General features: G+C 43.0%; 1 protein-coding gene across 8 annotated transcripts in view; it reads right to left on the reverse strand.

The window, feature by feature from the left end:
• The window catches only part of CACNA1I (calcium voltage-gated channel subunit alpha1 I), a 361,190-nt gene that overhangs the window by 77,949 nt on the left and 263,699 nt on the right, over positions 1-19,542 (reverse strand). For all 8 annotated transcript variants that reach the window (XM_077339439.1, XM_077339440.1, XM_077339442.1 and 5 more), the window contains 2 exons: positions 18,530-18,936; positions 3,694-3,845 (listed from right to left, as the gene is read on the reverse strand). In XM_077339439.1, coding sequence (XP_077195554.1) covers positions 3,694-3,845; positions 18,530-18,936 — 559 coding nt within the window. The remainder of the gene's footprint in view (positions 1-3,693; positions 3,846-18,529; positions 18,937-19,542) is intronic.

The raw sequence follows: 19,542 nt of genomic DNA on the forward strand, positions 1-19,542 counted from the left end.
GATCTCCAGGTGACAGAAATTAGTTCCCCTCCAGAAAATCGCTGCTTTGGAAGGTGAACATTATGGCATTATACCCTTCTCTTGGCCAATCCCTGCCTTTCCCAGGCTCCACCCCCAGGAGCTAGGAACCCTATAGACAGCTGAGATCTAACAAGTTCTTGCTTCTTGTTGTGTCTTTTGGGCAAGGTTGGCCTCCCCTGGAAATGGGACCCTTTCTGTCACAGCCCAGAGTTATGGATCTCATTCTTCAGGAATTTTGTTAGGGAATCCAACCTGATTTCTTTTTGAAGGCAAGTGAAAATGCTTGGTACTTATTTGTGTTATGCCACCTCTCCATCAAAAAGCTCAAGGCAAATTCACAAAATAAAAGACAAAAATTATCTTATATCTCAAGAAAACAATGCAGTCCCTTGAACCAAAAGCAGGAATGAACAATGTTTTGCAGCAACTAAAACAGCTGAGATTAAAACAGACCAACAACAGGCATTGAAAATGACATGAGAAACACAAGCAGAGAACAAATGAGGAATGACAAAATGTGCGGCAATCAATTAACTGCAAAAGAAAGCTGATATTAAAACATCTTGGCCTGGCATTGGGAGACCAGATGGCCATGGTGCCAGCCACAGGGAGACTATCAAGGCAGGCCTTGACAGACTGGGGAAAGGCATTCCAAAGGGGGGCCAGCCACAGAAAAGGCCCTACCCCTTGAGATAACCCGGGCCTGAGATGAAGAGATAGAACTTAGTGGGGACAGGTGTTTCTTTAAATACCCACATCCTGGAATGTATCAGGATTTATAGGTTAAAACCAACATCCTGAGTTTGGATAGGAAGCAACCCAGGCATTCAGTGATGATCTTCCATCCTGGACTAACTGAAGCATCCACACTTATCTACATAGATAGGATTGCCAGCTTTCAGGTAGGACCTGGAGGTCTCCTGGAGTTTCAGTTAATCTTGTGACTACATGAATCAGCCCCCCTGGGATAAAAAATGCCTGCTTTGGAGGATGGACCCTATGGCAAGATATGGTGCTGAGGTCCCTCACCTTCTCAAATCCCACTATCCATAAACTCCAACCTGGAGTTTGCAATCTCATATATACAGCACATTTAGAAATAGGGTTGCCATGTCCCCCATGGGGACATGGACATCCAGATTGGGAAGCTGCTGGAGATTTGGAAGTGGAGCCTGGGAAAGACATGGATCTCAGTGGGGTCCAATGCCATAGGGTCCACTCTCCAAAGCATACATTTTCTCCAGGGCAATTGATCACTTTAGCCCGGAGGTGAGCTGCAATTCCAGGGGATCCCCAAGTCTCACCTGGAAACTGGTATCCCTATTTAGAATAAGTAAGCCCGGAGGTGACAACACTATGGCCATATCACACTTCTCAAAGGCAGGGTTGCTGCTGGTGAGCCAGCCAATTCTGGATAAAGTGCTATATTCTTTAGATGAAATCTGAACATCCAATTGTAGATACAGATCTAACAGTTCCCTCTGTTATGATAATGAGAAGGCATCGACAAACAGTTGTGCTTGTAACAAAGGATTTATTGAACTGCCAAATGCAGGCCTAGAGAGGCAGAGCTCTGTTCTCTTAGAATTTTCCTTCTTGCTAACCTAGTCATATTATTGTGATGCACCCCCCAGCTGTAAGCCTTCCGGGGGGGGGGGGAGTACAACCCCAACTAGATTACAGTGTTTGCCACTTCCACAACAGTATTTTCCACTTCTGCAATAACAATAACATCAACAGTATCTCAATCTCGAGCTATAATTTATTGGGTTCACCCAGATCATTATTGCATTCAGAGAATGGTCCACAATGTGCACCCCCCACACACAACAGAATCAGATGGAAAGGAGAGAGAGTTATGTGTCATCTGCATCCTGAAGATGTCTCACCCTGTAACTCCTCTCTCCCAGAGGTTCATGTAGATATTAAACAGACCAGGAAAACACTATGGCACAATACCTGTGGCATGTGTCAGAATACCCCAGCCCCAATCAGGAAGCCCTAATCTCTGCTGCTTGAAAAGGGGGAGAAAGAGAGCACCCACCAAACAGCTGATAATGACAGGTACCCAGCCTGCTTTCTTTAAATCCTTCCACAGTTGGGGAGTGATTTAAAGGGAGTGAATGGGCCCCTGTCATCATCAGCTGGCCACTGTCAGGCCACAGACAGTTGCAACACTGTCTGACTCTGAGGAAGTCTTGTCAGGATCAGCCCCTGAGCTTCGGCCACTGCCAACAGACTCAGCCTCAGAAGCACCAGAACTGCTTAGAAAAACCAGCCCACAACCTGAGCCACCAGGCAAAAGCACCCAGCAACTTCAGCGTCTAAATACTCACCCTGTGGCTCCCCACCCTTGTCTCCTGACCCCAAAAGGCAGCACTTTGCCTCACAGGAAAGGTGCAGGAGCACAAGATGGGCTACAGAAGGCAGAACTGGTCTCTGAGGTACCTTGCAGAACCCATGCCAAAGACTCAGGCAGCTGTGCATGATTAGCTGTGCATGCGGCTTAAGAGAGATGAGAGATGAAAGGCCATTGTCTTTCTCCTTGGACCTATACTCCCAAGCCCTGCTCTTGAACATTCAGCTTGCCACTCTTGACTATGGACCTTCTTCTTGCCCTTATTGGACTAAGCTTGTGAGTGTTTATTTTCTGGCTACTGACCTCAGCTGTGTTTTGCATACTCCCTGCAGGACTGTTCTGGCTGTTTGCCCATCTCTCCCTGCTGGGCCTGGAGACTTGATATTTACTCCCTTTAAATGCTTGCAAAACAACGGCATGCTAAACAACTGATGATGACAGATGTACTGCCCACTCCCTTTAAATCCCTCCCCGGTTGGGGGTGGAGGTGGCTGTCATTATCAGCTGTTAGGCTCACACTCTCCCCCACCTTCTCAGGCACTGAATCATGGCTGAGTCATGATTTGGCCACCCTGATTCAGATCATTTGAATGCAGGGAATGGGTGGTTCAGCTTGGATGAGCTGAGAAAGTACCCAAATCAACACTGATTCAGGTATCATTCAGTTTAGCCAAGCCAAACTGTCCATGCCTACTTTCTATGTTGAAACCAGGACAGAAACATGAATGAAATAGATCAAGATAATCAATTTAAAGCAGCCTGGAGTTGAATGGATACCATCCACTTGAGCTCACTGTGCAAAAGGAAGGCATTTGCAATCTAAGTATAATTATCTAGATCACTGAGATCTAAAGCGGGCTTCTTCGATAGACGCCAAAATCTGTGATGTTTCACTGGGTTTCTCTCAGTTTTACACACTGAGAGGAAGGACTTGTTTATGAAAACCTTGTGAAAGATTTGGATTTTGAATGCAACAATTTCAAGTTCAAGGCTCAGTCTCATTCATCTTGCATCGTGTCTGAAATATCAACCTATGCATTTTACTCCAGTCCACCCTACTGCAGTAAAAATAAACAGCAGTCTTGTGGCACCTGAAAGCAAAATACATTTTTATCACAGGTTAAGGTAGCTTTCATGGATAGAAGTCTGGCTGTTTACATTTTTTCATCCTTTAAAACTTTATGTGTCTGTGTGCTAAACCCACCTCAAGGACCTGATGAAGTGGGTTCTAGTTCACAAAAGCTTATTCTAGAGTAAAAATGTGTTAGCCTCTCAGATGGCATCAGACAACTCTTTAAAATGATTTTTGTCACCTGATGATCACGATGATGCTGTCAAAGATGTTGTAAGGGTTCCGGAGATAGTCGAAGAGTCCAAAGGCAGAAAGTTTCAAGATCATCTCTAGAGCAAACATACTGGTAAACACCACATTGCAGATCTCCAAAATGTTGGTTAGTTCTTCCGGCTGCAGGAGGTAGAAACAAATAAAAATATATCCAAGGCAGTTCAGAATGAAAACTAACCAGTCAGATATCATTTTGCATTGTGTACAAATGATGGATAAAGTGATCAACTTCCTAGAAAATTATTTTACAGAACAATAAACGTATATCAGCAAGGCTTCCCCCTGCTGCACCATGATATTCCACTATTTTGTCATGTTTCACCTTTTCTTTCCATTTTTATTTGGTGTCTTTTGCATTCTCAGACCTCTCTATCACTATAATTTATAGCCTCCAAATAATATTTTATAGTGCTTATGTTAGAGTTACCTCTCTGAAATCAAGGCACGTTATTTCAATAAGTTTAATGTAGTTATGTACCACTGCAAAACAAACAAAAAAACAACAACAATGAATGAATGAGAATTTTTAATGCTTTCCATTATGGTATCCCATTTTTATAGTGTTGAAACTCTGGATGTTTAAGAACATGAAATAGGACTACAACCAGCATCTTACTGCAACTTTGGGATTGTTTTAATCTCTGGGAAAAGGCCTGTGTAATGGCACTTGCTCCACCAAAATGATATTTCTATTGGTAACAGGACTTTTGGGACTGATTCTACTCTTTAATGTGCCCACTGCAGCATTTCTAAGGGGACCCTGAACTCCAGAAACAAAGTTATGGGGGGGGGGGAACATGTGGCTTGGCAGGAACATTTTGCTATGTTTGCAGTAATTTGGACCCAACCTCTTGTTTATTCAGCTTGAATCGCACCCCTGGAAGAAGAGTTGGTTCTTATATGCCTCTTTTCTCTACCTGAAGGAGTCTCAAAGTGGCTTACATTCGCCTTCCCTTTCCTCTCCCCACAACAGACACCCTGTGAGGTGGATGAGGCTGAGAGAGCCCTGATATTCCTGCTCAGTCAGAACAGCTTGATCAGTGCTGTGGCGAGCCCAAGGTCACCCAGCCGGCTGCATGTGGGGGAGCAGGGAATCAAACCCAGCTTGCCAGATTAGAAATTCGCACTCCTAACCACTACACCAAACTGGCTGGAATAATAATAATGTGGAAATTATGGTGCCATTACCACTGACCTGGAGCTTGTGAGAATACACTGGTTAAAAAAAAACTAAGAACAGTTTTGAAGTCTGAAAAGATTCACCCCCCCCCCCCATGACATCCATTCTATTTGGAATTATGCAGACCATGAACCTTCTTCTTTCTTCCTTTCTCACATTTTGTCTCAGTATTTTTCTTTCCCTCAGCATTTATTCAGTAGGCTTTTGCTGGCCCAGTTCTGGTAATCTTTTCTCATAACTCTCTCCGTCTTGACAGGGATCTAGCTCAATTAGCCACGGGAGTATCAAGGTACGTGAATGAAGCATTAGTGAGAACCTGCCTACTAAATTGTGTGACGACAAGGAACAGAAAGACCACAAAGGGTGAGAAACAAGAAGAGTGAACAGCAGTATCCCTGATTCCTAGCTCCCTGGTGGTGTCTTCTTGCATAAAGGAAACTAACAAAATACCTGTTAGAAGAAGAAGAGTTGGTTCTTATATGCCGCTTTTCTCTACCAGAAGGAGTCTCAAAGTGGCTTACAGTCACCTACCCTTTCCTCTCCCCACAACAGACACCCTGTGAGGGAGGTGAGGCTGAGACAGCCCTGATATCACTGCTTGGCCAGAACAGCTTTATCATTGCTGTGGGAAGCCCAAGGTCACCCAGCTGGTTGCATGTGGGGGAGCGGGAAATCAAACCTGGCTTGCCAGATTGGAAGCCACCATTCCTAACCCCTGCAACAAGTATGATAAGCTGTGCATTTCTTCCTCGCAAAAGTCATGGGAAGCGATATGAATATATGAACCTCATTCTGACTGTCATAGCATTACATTACATTCACGGTCATAAAAACAAACAACTGTACACATAAGTACATATCACAGTTTCATATGCTGGTGTTTATACAGACACCAGCCTTCCACAATGTTGCCAGCTTAAGTGTAATGTATGTAAAACAAGTATATTAAACAGTCCCATTCTGGATGATGGAGAGCTGAAATGAATGTAACCTGTTGGGACTGCAAAATATCTGCCAGGAACAAAGTCCTTCTAATAGAGCCTGTGGTGGCCTGTCCAAGCCAGTACATAGTGGATGGAACAATGCTTCTTTCTCATTTAAAAGTGGAAAGATGTGTAAATCAAACTGCTCAACCTTGTAAGCATAAGACAGGGCGAAATCAGGATTTAAATGTGGATCTTTTATAATCACCCTGGCAGCTGCAAACAATTTCCACCTACTGGGGCAGAAAAATACAGTTCAGTTTCTTCTTTATCCTAAATAAGTGAATGAATAAAGAGACTGGAGCCCAGCTCCCCAGCCACCTGCCCTCCAAAGCTTCCTCCTGAGTTTCCATTCCAGTTCCTGAGAGCTTTGTCCCGCACAATTATCTGTTTATTTGTACCAAGTGGTTTTGACAACTGCTGTCCCAAAAAATCCCCATCTTCATTCTGAAAAAGCAACCCCCTTCTTTCTCTGCAGCCTTCTGATTCATTCCCACACTTCAATATGATCAATGACCTCCTGCTAATTTAAATACGGAAATAGAGGGGGAGGGAAAATGGGACACCTTCATTATGTCAGAGGAGTTTTATTAAAGTTGCCAGTTCCTCTCAATGCAAAAAGGTGGAGTGATATGTTTGTGTCTGGGGGGAGGGGGAGAAGAGAAAGACTCAATTTACATCTGTAATTATGCTTGAATAACACAGCAATAAAGCAAGGACTGAAAGTCAAAAACATAAATATTGGCTACAGAGAATAAGTCTACAGGCTATTCACGCAAGTAAGCGCCATTGTACTCCGTAAGCATTCCCAGTCCCACGGGATGATGAAAACTCTACTGTGCAGTGGGAGGACAAATTGTCCCTTTAGAGAAGAAATATAAGCTGCCTCCTCAAAGGCAAACTTTCCTTTATTTCTCTCCTTGCCATCTCCTGGGCTGTAGGATTAGGACTCTTTTAGTATTTAATGAGTTCCTTTTGCTTTACAGTTTACCTTTGGATTATTTACCACCTTCAAAAATATGCTCAGATGCTGCCATGGGAGTTGGGTCTGCTTAGGCCTGCAAAGAGACATAGCTATAGCTATCTTTCTCTCTTGTTCTTGTCTTGACCTCTACTGTACCCCCCCCCCCAAAGGTAAGTAACTTGCATAGGTTTGAATATTCAATGTGAATTTCGAAGTTCAGAAAAAAATAATATTTTCTATAGGATCTAGCCATTTTGCCCTGAAATGGAGCCCAGAACCCGTCCCCTCAAGTGTTTTCGAGTGTTTTCAAACCATCCATCCTATGTGCAGCTGCTCTATTGCAACACCATGTGGATTCTGGCTGCCAAGAACATTGAATTTCTCAGGGATGATACATGTATTATTTCTCCAAACATGCTTTATGTTTTTTGTATGCTCATGTTCCTTCCAGGCATATAAAGGCACCTCAGATCCCTTACAGCTGGTGTGGGTCATTGTCTGGAGGCATTCTTTAAAGTCAGATACAGAACTTAAGGCAGCATCTCCTTTAGCATAGGTAAAAGTGTTGGCAGAAGGATATATATTTTTTCTTTATGATCAAGTTGGTCTACTGCAGACTTTGGTTCAGAGTAGAAGATGGGCCACCGTCATATTGATACTTGTCTTGCAGCCACACTGAAAGGTTCCTGGCTTTCTTGAAAGTGGGCACAAAGATCCAAATTGGATTTCATCATGAAATATGTTATTTTATTTTGCACATGCACATAAACTGCTATTTTATGACAGGGTTTTTTCTGTTATGTTGCTATATTTTTTTCGTAAAATACTCTTGTGTCCTTTTACATGACTGCAGAATAAAAAGGTTTCAAAAACAAATTTAAATTATTATACATTAATCTTGAAGTAAAATTTAAATTATAATACATTAATCTGAAGTAATGCTTCACTTTGGAGTGCATTTTATATCATTGTTGTTTTAACTTTGATTTTATTGGGATCTTCACACTAGACACTGCACTACATTGTGTTTCAATTTTTTGCTTGACTCCTTTAAAATGGGCGGAGGGTAGGGGGTGTGCATTCAGCTAATCTGAGCTTTAAAATACCCCCAAAAAACCTTTCTGATATTTTTCAGGTATTATTTAAGCCAGATATAGATTTTTGATATTTTTCAGCTATCCAAATTGGCCAAGTCCTAAAAATCCTGCAAACATTTGAGCAGGGGGTTGGACTAGATGGCCTGTATGGCCCCTTCCAACTCTATGATTCTATGATTCATTTGGGATTTTTCAGTACTACTAGATAGCAGATGCTGAAGGGATATTTAAAGGGTTTGCAGTTTCATTAAATGCCTTCTGGGTGAATTTGTGGCTTGGAGAAGGTGTTTAAGGGGACTGCAGGCCCTTTAGACACCTTCAGAGTTCACTTGCACCATGACTTGCAAAAGGCATTTAAATTTTAAATGTCCTTTAAAATTGAAATGCTTTTTCCTTCCATTGAAAGCAATGGAGGATGGGGGCACCTTATTTGGGGGCCCACAGAATTGTGCCCCCTGATTTAATTTTTCAAACGAGTTTCTTTTGAAGAGATGCAATAATGGCTATAATGAAAATTTGGTGCCTCTATCTCAAAAAACAGCTCCTTCCTGAAATCCAGGGCTATTCCGCACTCGTTCAAAATTGCACAATGGTTGCAAATTGAAATCACTACTAATTTGCTGTTATGCACAACGTCGTTGACAATCTGCAACACTCCTGAAACCGATCCGCAAAAAGCGCTTTGTTGTAGCGCTTTCAGGGAAATCCTAAAAAGTGGATTCACCCTCCGGAAAGCGCTACACTCTTGCAACCAATCTGCAACACTAGCGGGAAAGTTCTATGCGTTACCACTGTTACAATTTCTGCAAAGTCCCTCCCCCTGGCTCTCTGATCTTCCGGCGAAGCGATCGCCATTTTTTTTTCTTGGAGCGAGCGGAGATCAACGCACCAGCGAGCCTTCATTTACCCAGCAAGGCTTCCCCGGCTGCAGTCCCTCCCCAGAGCTGTTTAAAGTCACCAAGCACCAAGCAACACACAGCCCTGTTTGCTGATTTATTTTCCCTTTATTTTTCACTCTATTTTTGGCCAAAAATCGCACCCGTGGGGGGGGGGGTTCACTCGGGGGGAGCGTGGCAACGATGAAACAGCAGCTCAAACACCACCTGCTAGCTAGATGGGTCTCTCCGTTGCAACGAATCAACGCAGATTCGTTGCAACGTGCTTTTTTTTTTTTTAAACCTTCCTTAAAGGGAAAGGGGCTTTTCAGGAGCATGATAACGGCCGCCCATTGGCTGCTCGTTTGATTGACGGCCAGGGGCGGGACAAAGCTTGGCAATATCGCTTCCTGGCTAGCGATTTTTGCCGAGACCGGAAACCTGTGGGAAACGATAGAAACGCAACTGGATTCCACTACAAAGGCAGGACGAATTCCACTATTTAAAATGGCGTTTTTTCGTTCCACAACCAATTTGCTACATAGATCCTGGTGCGGAATGGCCCCCAGATCTCCCTGGATCATTCTTCACTATACGCTATGGGGACCATTGATTATAATGGTCCCCATAGGGTATAATGTGGCTAAAAAAAATCAGCATTCCAGAACATTTAAAGAATCTGAATACCATATCAGTATTGGAATTTTTAGGTTTAGGAAAATACTAGTATTTTGGGGGGTTCAATATACCCGAATCCAAAAAAAAATCCAATTTTTTTTTTGCACACTCCAAACTAGTGGGTCATGGTGAGGTTTTGAACTTGAGAAAGTAAAATGTTTTCTAACATGTGCACATGAGCTTTCAATGCAATATCTCAGTCTTTATGGAAGATATTGCACTATGGTTAATATCTGTCCTTGTCCTCTTGAAAATGTATATGATGTTTGAGCTGGGATTCAAAATGAAACATGGAATAATATCTCAGACTTATTCATCTCCTTTCTTTCCAATGTCTCTACTTTCCACAGGGATAGTGCACTGACTATGCTTTTCATGTTTCCTGGCCTGCTTGACAACAGGTGTGTGTACATGGGGGAGGGAGGGTCAGGCTGTTCTTCAGAACAGAACAATATCTTGAATGTATCATTTTAACATTCAAGGCAGATAGTGCATTTCATTGTATTTGACAACTTTCTAAGCAGAAGTGGATGATGGGAGTGGAAATCGAGCTGCTTGAAATGCAGAAGGCAGTCCTGAGCATGCACACCAAAGTTTATTGAGATGTCTCAACTTTCACAAAATATATCATATTGCATTGTGATTCACATTTTCCTCTTCCCAAGTGAACCTGGGGAAAAGGCTGAGCTGTCATTCAGAGTTGAAATGCAGCTCTGAATAGGTGAGTCAAGCCAAGTTTAATCATGGTATCTCAGTGTTCAAACCAATCATCATGCTACAAACAAACAAAACACTGATTGGGTGAGTCAAATCTTGCTTGGCTTCTGAAATGGCAGCAATATGGGGGAAGGAGGGGTGCTTCATAAGTTCACCCACTTAGTAAAAAAATTAAGACTCGATAAGGTATGCTCCAGTGCTGAGTTGCATTGGGGTGAGGGGAAGCACACAGTTGCTCAAGAAATGACATAAACATATGAACAAAAGCAGCAATAAAAAATAAAGTTCACTGAACAACACTAATAACGTGACAGAAAAATATCATAGAAAAATATCTGGGGTCATCTAGTCCAACCCCCTGCAGAATGCAGGAAACTCATAGTCAGATGCCCACCCACAGTGACCCCAAATCCATGGCCAGATGTTGCCCCCCCCAAAAAAAAGAAAACCAGAATCCCTGGCTAATCTGGTCTGGAGGAAATTTATCTTCCGACCCCAAAGTGGCGATCGGCATTTCCCTGGGCATGCAAGAAAGGGCCACAAGAGCCAAGCATGGACACAATCCCTTCTGACCACCCACTTACAATCCTCCAGGATACCACCTACATTCCCACAACTACACTTCTTATGGGAATCGCAATAATTATGGGCGTACTTTATGAGAGGAGATACAGCAGGTACCAAATATAGCACAATGCAATTGCCCCAAGGAAGAATTGCAGCCTTGACAAAACGTGGGTGGCCTGGCCTGCATTGCATAAATACATTTATTGTGCTGCGGGTACAAACAGGCAATGTTGAGAGAACTGTGATCAGATCAACATCTTTTATTTTTACAATGTTAGCATCAGACATGGTAGGGACTGATTCAGATCAGGGCCATGTGAGGGAGCGGGCAGGTGGGTTTTAATCTAAATGACCCTCCCACACGAGCCACACAAAATTACCCCTAAAAAGCAAATATAAAGGCAAAATACAGCCTGCCCATCTGTTTCCTTCTAGGGTTAAGTGAAATGTGTGGAGGCATTAGAGTGGTTTTCTTCAGTGAAACTAGAGGGAGCAAAGCGTTAAATCCCTCTTCCCCTCCTGTGCACCACAATCAAACCCAGAGCCTGGTTGATTTTGGTGTTTTTAAACACCAAATGGCTGATATTGGTGCTTCTTCTCCATTGTGCCAGTGTAATCTGCTGGCTCTCAAACCTGAGTGTGTGGAAATATTATGTGGGCAAATCTGCATGTCTCAGATTGTGTTTATTTTAATTTTCATCTCCAAGGAACTCTCCACCACAAAGGCAAAAATTCATATGTGTTAAATGTGCCTATTTTCAGCAGAGACCATGCCTGACCTACTTGGATGCGCACCATAGAGATAAATATAAACCTGAAATCACACATGCAGATTCACTCAAAGGGGGGGGGGGAGCAAAGACATCAATTTCAGTCTAAGTCGAAAGATTATGTCAGCGATAATGAGAAATGTAATGTGGTGCCAGGGAGAGATATAATGGTGGATTGTCCTTCTCACTCTCTCGCTCCTTCTGTGTCATAGCAAGGGATGGATGTTTTAACAGTCGTGCGTCTGTCTTTCTTACAGAAAAGGTCACCTGTTTCTGCTCACTCTCCTTTCCTCACTGACATCTGTTTCTCTAGACAAGTGCAAACCTGCTAATCTTTTTCTAATGGTCCATCAGTCACCCTGGGGAATGGCCCTACACAGGGAAATGGGAAAGGCAGGGAAGGATACAACAGAGGTGTCTGAAGATGGGGAGCAAAGGAGAAGAAAAAGTCTTTAACAATCCCGTCTTAGAGATAGGTAGAAAAGGCATAGCAGAGATGAAGACTGAAAGAGGAAAAGGAACACAGAACACAAGGGAAGGGGAAGGCTGGAGGAAGCCTGGGGGGAATGTAGGGTAGCAAAACAAGCAAACAAAAAACAAAACATAGTCTTAGCTATACATATACAGTTGGAGATGACAGACCCCAGTGGAGTAAAACGGAACATACATGTGCTGCTATTTGTGCAGAGATGCAAAATTAGACTGTCTGAAAAGAACTTGGGCCTCAGGTGCTATTATGCATTGTCTGGAGATCCTTGGGGACTCAGCCTCCAAGGGACCCCATCACCACTGAGACTGTTACAATCACTGTAGGTTTGCCTGACTTCTCATGGAGCTGATGGCTGTGAAAGGAAAATGGAGACACTTCCTTCTGGAACAAATCACAATCAAACCCAAAATATTGGCACTGCTGAAAGAAGCTGAGGAGAACTAAAAACAAATCAGAAAACCTTTATTACAGAAAACAGGAGAATGAACACGACTGAACGCTCATTTGTGCCCAATAACCTAAATGCATCAGGAAGCTGCAAACGGACTATCAAAGTGCTACAAGAAGAAAAGCAGCAAACACAAAACCTTCCTAGAATTGGCAAGGATAAAACACACTGCCTAAAGATGTAGATCTAAGCCAAGCGTGTTGGAGAAAGCTAGTTAATAGTAGAATATCGGGGACAACCTGTTCCTACCTATGTAAGATGTCACAAGGTACAGTCACTTTTTTCCTACAATGTATCAGGGGCTCCAAATGATATTGTGATCCTTACATCACTTTGCAGCACCCTATCACCAGAGACCTGCACCTCAGGCATCCTCAATGTTGTATGGAGGGCTGAAATGTGCCACTCATACCACATGCTGCCATGGAGCAGTAATATCAGGGCTCTCTCAGCCTCACCCACCTCACAGGGTGTCTGTTGTGGGGAGAGGAAAGGGAAGGCGAATGTAAACCACTTTGAGACTCCTTCGGGTAGGGAAAAGCGGCATATAAGAACCAACTCCTCCCCCCTCCCCCTCCCCCTCCCCTCCTCCTCCTCCTCCTCCTCCTCCTCTTCTTCTTCTTCTTCTTCAAGCAGCCACTAGGAAGACCTGTGTACTCAGGTTTACCCTGATTATTTGACACCATCAGTGTATTACGCAACAGATAAAATCTGAACATTGTAATCCATTCCCAGATTGTGAATTAAGCATAATGTGTACACTAGGGCTGTCTGCTCTGGATTGGGAAATACCTGGGGACTTTGAGGGTGAAGCTGGGAGTGGGATGGGATTTAGGGTGGGGAGGGGCTTCAATGGAATATAATGCTATGGAATCTATTATCCAAAGTAGCCATTTTTTCACAGGGGAACTGATTTCTGTCACCTGGAGATCAGCTGTAAAACTGGGGGACCTAGACTGGGCATAAAACCCTTGTTTTGCCATGCATGCCTTTAAGAGTAGCCAGCAAGAGAATTTAGAATATAAAACAGCTGCTGGATTAGACTAGTAGTCCAACTCTTCCAGCATCCTGTCTCCCACACCAGCCAGGCACCCTGGAGGACCAACAATAGGGCACAGAGGCAAAGCTCTCTCTTACGGTTTTCACTCATTTGCCTGGGACAGACATGAGGCTAACTGGCCTGTAATTCCCTGGTTTCCCCCTTGACCCTTAAAAAAAAGATCAGTGTAAAATTTTAAAAGTTCGCATGATGACAAGAAAGGATCAGGTTTAGAATCCCAAAAGAGCCATAAGGCCACACAAAAGCAAACCTACCCTCTTAAAGAAATACCCAATTTTTAGTACAACAATGGCATTAATACTGAACTAGAGGGATAGCCAAGCATTCTGTAGTTTCATTTGAAATGTAGGACATGATGGCTCCAGCAAATACATGGGAGCCAGTCATGCATGCAGTTAGCCTTATCTCACATAGGGAGCCAGGTCCCCCTTGGACACCAGTGGGCGTTGGGTGGAAGGGTCTGTGTGGATTGCCAGCTTCAGGTTGGGAAACTCCTAGAAATTTGGGGGTAGAGCCTGGGAGGACAGGGACCATGGCACAGTGCCATGAAGTCTACCCTCCAAAGCATCTATTTTCTCCAGGCAAACTGTTCTCTGTAGTCTGGAGATGAGCTGTAATTCTGGGAGATCCCCAGGCCCTACTTGGAGGCTGGCATCCCTAGCCTCAGACCCTCTCCCAGCTCCTTCCAGCAGCAGCCTGACTACTGAGTAACCAGAGTCCTAACCATACAAAAAACAGCAACAATCCAGTAGCAATTTACAGACTAAGAAAATTTGTGGCAAGGTCACAAATGTGTGAGTTACTTTTGAAAAAGTGAGCAGTGACTCACAAAAGCTCCTACCTTGCCCCACATTTTGTTAGTTTTTAAGGTGCTACTGGACTGTTGCTCTTTATGACTGCTACAGACAGACTAACCAGTCTTGAGCTTAACCATGTGAGTGACTCATCCAATTGGCAGCTTTAATTTGTTAATGTTGGTCATCCTGTGAATCTGTTTCCATACCAAGGCTTCCTTTTAAAATAAATAACAGAGCCACGTATGCGCATGTTGATCTAAGAGGCTGCAGGGTCAGTCCTGCCTAGAATCCATATTATGTATCATCTAATTGTGGTTCCTAAGAGATTGGCACATGCCTAAGAGCACGGTATTTCACATTATTTCACAAAATGTAAAGGGCTGAGTCTTGGCACAGAAAAGAACAGGCTCTGGAACTCAGTCATGTTGAACCCTGGCTTAAATTAAACTCTTCCCAGAGGTCCTAATAAGCAGTATTGTTTTGTTTGTAATGCATACTGCTCCATAAATAGCTCTGTATTATCCACGAGTTAGAAGAATTTTGAAGAAACAATTCTTGATCTCCCGCCCACAACCTCCTCTCACTATGTGATTTCCAGATAACGCATCCCTCATGCAAACCTGTGTGTTTATAGCTTTTGAATGCTGGTAGATGATTATCGTGATTGTCCTCTGCCCTTAATCATCACCAATCAAAGCGATACCAGTTCAGCTTATTTAATTTTTCTTTTCTGTCCCAGCCCCCCTGTTTTCATGCAATTTATGGTTTTGTATTGCTCTCCTCTGGATTAGGAGACATTTTCCTAAGATAGACGTGCCTCCATTAGCCCTCATTAAACAAAGGTGCTGAACAACACAGGGCAACCATGTTCACCTTTAAAAGACTGTGCCCACAGGGTCTGATTCACAGCAGACTCTGTGCAATGACTAGGTCATAAATATGCAGCAGGTTAGTCAGCGAATGTGGGCAATCACCACTCTTCAGCAAAAAATGCTTTCTCTGTGAATGATTTGGAAGCACTACTGAGCTGACCCCAAATATTAGATAAACCAGCAAATGCAATGCCTGTTCTTCCTGCGAGTATGTTAAAGGCACAAAAAGACAATGTTATGTTTTTGGTAGACATACCACCATCTCTTAAGCACTGAAGTCAGAGGAAAGGTGTGCTTCCAGTTTACAGATGAAAGGGCTGTGTAAAATGTTGATCGGCTGGCTTCTGTCACTGTCGTGAAAGTACCTCGCCCTTTCTCAGAGCAATTTTTCAAGTTAAAAAGTAGGTACTGTATAAACTCGAGTATAAGCCTACTTTCTCAGCACATTTTTATGCTGAAAAAGCCCCCCTAGGCTTATACTCGAGTCAGGGTCCCACTTTCCTGTTATTGTTGATATTGTGGTAAAGTTAGGTGCCTCATCTAAAATTTGGGTCGGCTTATGCTTGAGTATATAGCTTAAGTATATACGGTACTTAAAAAATAAAAGTGCCAAAATAGTATAACTGGGAAACCTTGCAATGCATCAGGTGGGGATAAAGCCACATGGCCTGCTTATGTAAAGAACTGGGCAAAAGGATGAGACTGTCAACTTTGGAAAGGAAGTAAGTACACATGTCATTTCAGGAGTTAAGGTGTGTATAGAGGGAGCTGAGAATTCAGCTGCAAAATAGTAGTTCTAGGCACTCTTTCTAGGAAGATGGGCATGCACTAGGATTACCAGCCACTAGATAGGTAATGCTCCTGGCTACAGAGTTTCCGCTGAAAACTTTGCTCCCCCCATGCACCACTCCCAAATCTCCTGAAATTTCCCATGCAGTCATAAATAATGCTCCAAAAGGAAGAATTATTTCAGGTAAAATGCAGGTGGTTTTGATGAGACTGGGAACAGACTCATCTTTGTGTGTGGCGATGAACAAAGATTCCTCTAGCAATTGATCCAAAACCAGTTTTCAAAAGACCATTTCCCCAGCTTTTGTGACAACTGAGTGAATTCATGGTGATATGATAACCATATCTAGACAAAACCCACCCACTTCTGGAAACCAAGCAAAGAAGCTCTAACCTCTGTGGATCGCATGTAGTGGAACAATCATTAGCTGCTCTGGGTGATGTTACACATCACTCAAATAAGGTGCCTTTTTGTAGTCCCCCTCTAACCTAATTCTGTGCATGAGTATGTTTTGGTTATCTCTTGTTTTCACATGAGAACGTGAAGACCACAAATCATGTGAATGTGTATCAACAAATAAGGTTAATCAGGCTGCTTTGTGCGAAGGTAGACATGCCTTTTGATAAACAATTTTACAAGAAGTGCAAATTCTTTGTATCGTGCATTGTAATTGCTAATTCAGAAATATAATTGTTTTCCACTGAGTCATAATGCATAACGTTCATTAAAATGACCAGATTATTAACTTTCTGAAGACACCCTACATCAGGGTGGGGCCACTCAGGGAATAAATCATGCAGAGGAACACAACTAATTTGCATGAAATAATTGCCTGTGATTAACATAAGTTGCAAATTGTTTTCATGAACTTTGTTGAGGCCAAACTACTGATGTTCATTTTTAACTGTCTGATGTGGGGAAAGTTGAATCAGCCCTTGAAAGAATTTAGACTAAAAAATCCCAAAGGGGAGCAAAAAGCAACGGCCTAGTCAATTTCTTTCACATCATTGTTTTAGATCATGAGGCTGTGGGCAGCTCTGTTCTTTCTAATTCAAATATTGAACAAAATACAGCTGTGGTGGTTTACGGACAACAATATCAACAACAACAAACATTGCTGCTCCGCTCCATCCTTTGTACGCTGTGGCTATCCTGCTTTCAAACATCTTTGCAATCACAAGACCTTGCAGGATACGTCTAAAAGCAAAATGGTGGCTGGAATTGTTCAAATGCCAGCATGAGTTTCTGAGCCATACAAGTCCTGGAGACTGCAGGCTGCCCATCCCGTGCCCTGCACATGACATTGCAGTCAATAGACAAGAATCCTGCATGGCAGTGGGACAAAATGCTTGGGTTTGATAGTATGAACATTTGAGGCCTCGCATAAATGGCTCTCAGGTCACAACCCCACTCACTGCTAGGAGGAGGAAATTCGTAAGTGATTATTATAAACTGAGGTTTGACAGTGATAAGAGACACATTTATCTCTAGATCGACAAGTGCCTCCAGTGTCTTCTTGACCCATGCTTCTGTAGATAGTAACAGATGGGTTCTGGCCTCTCTGTCCCTTGAGGGGGTGAGAGGGTTCCTTGACCCTTCTGCTAATACAGGATTCACCCGGCTTTCCTGTACTTGTATACAAGCCGGCAGTACCTGCATGTCTCTTAATTACGCCAAAAAGGCTGGCAAACTCAAGGATTTCATTTGAGCTATGGGTGAACAGTCTGTGTTGTCCCCCAGAGGGTTGGTATTAGAATAAACCAAACAGACTACGCATTCAGTTAGCTAATGAAGGGAGAAATGAGACAAAAAGAGGGGAGATAGTGGGAGGCAAGGGGAGGAGACAACACAGAAAAGGGGGTGGGTGGGAATCATGAAGTGATTTGCCGGATGGAATACAAAACAAGAACAAGAGAGGGAGGAGAAAACAGAAAAGCTAGAGAAGAACAGGAAAAGGACAATGGTGGAAGCAAAACCAGAAATAATTCAATGCAAGATTGCAACCATCTCATACCCAATTCTTTTGCAGGATGACATTAATTGGAGAAACATGGTGATGATTAATTGCTTGATGGACATTCACAATATGTTCAAGTGTGCTCTGTTTACACTGGCCTCTGTACTTCCCTGTGGCCTCAGTCTACCAAACATCAATGGCTAATGCATCCCTTCTAGTGGAATTTGCTTTTCAGAGTTGTGTACAAGAAAAACATAGAATAAGTGATAACTGTGTAAAGGGAACTGATAGACTCAAATCAGCATCTTCTCACATTCTTAGCCTGCTATCTTAATTTGGTTGTTGCTTAGAAGCTGCGTGATTAGGTTGATGGGTCCTTGACTACATGGCTATCAACTCCCAAGGAGACCAAATGTCTCAGAGACATAGTAAATAGATTTGGACATGGTAGCATTCAGTTCTACAGAAGGTGTCCTTACATCCGCATCATCCTGAACAATTTCTATCCACCTTAAGCTGCACTACCACCACCTCAGATTGCTGTCCGCAGTCCAGTTACCTGTTCATGGTGTTCAATGCCCATGCTGATGGTATTCACAAGGATGGCGATCATGATCCCACGGTTGAAGTATTTGCTCTCCACAATTCCCCTCAACTTGACCCTCACTTCTTGCCACATATAACCACAGTGCGTCAGTTGTCTGCCTTCTTCTCCATCCTCATCTTCCTTCTCCAGGTCTGCAGCCCCTTCACTTCCTTTCTTCCCATCTCCTTCATCCTCACTGGCTTCTCCTCCTTCCTCCTGATCTGAATCAGCACTGTCCAGCACAGAAAGTCTTCGGGCTGCTTCCCGCTGCGTCTTGTGACAACTTGGACAATTGCTGGGGTCGGAGGTCAGCGTCATGGCAATAGGCTGGCCAAGATTTTGTGGCATGTAGTCCACAGAGTTGTGTTTCCGGCAACGCCCTGTGTAATATTACAGTAATATATATTACAGTGATACTAGAAGATCAGCAACTTGGTGTCCCTCGGCTAATGTGGGGGGGGCGGGGTTAGTGGGGTTAGTTAGTGTTTCGCCTGTTGCCTAACAATGTTGATATTGTCGATTGATCGGTTTTAATGGGTTTTAACTATGGGTTTTATTGTAACATTTTTACTCTGTAAAGCGCCGTGAGCCTAAGAGAACGGCGGTATAAAAGTTTAATAAATAAATAAATGAATGAATAAATAAATAAAATATGCAGAAGGATTACATTTAAATGGGACTATTTATTTTTAAAATTTTAAGAACAGTTTTGCTTCTCGGTATTTAATTAATCAAAGCAACTCCTAAAGTGGGTTACTGGGCATTTTAAGAGGAAGGAAAATTAAGCTCTGGAACGGCCTGCCAAGGGAAGTGTTAAGCTTATCATCACTGAGAGACTTTTAATGGAGATTGTTTGTCTCTCAGAGACACGCTCTACTTCAGCCATAATAGATCGGACTCAATTATGTTCAGTTCTATAGCAGAGGTTGAATAGTTCTCCATATTGCTTAAATCATTAAATAAGAGGCCCTGGCCTATGTTATCCG

Source organism: Paroedura picta, chromosome 5 (assembly GCF_049243985.1).
Source record: "Paroedura picta isolate Pp20150507F chromosome 5, Ppicta_v3.0, whole genome shotgun sequence".
In the NCBI taxonomy this organism is placed as follows: Eukaryota; Metazoa; Chordata; class Lepidosauria; order Squamata; family Gekkonidae; genus Paroedura; species Paroedura picta.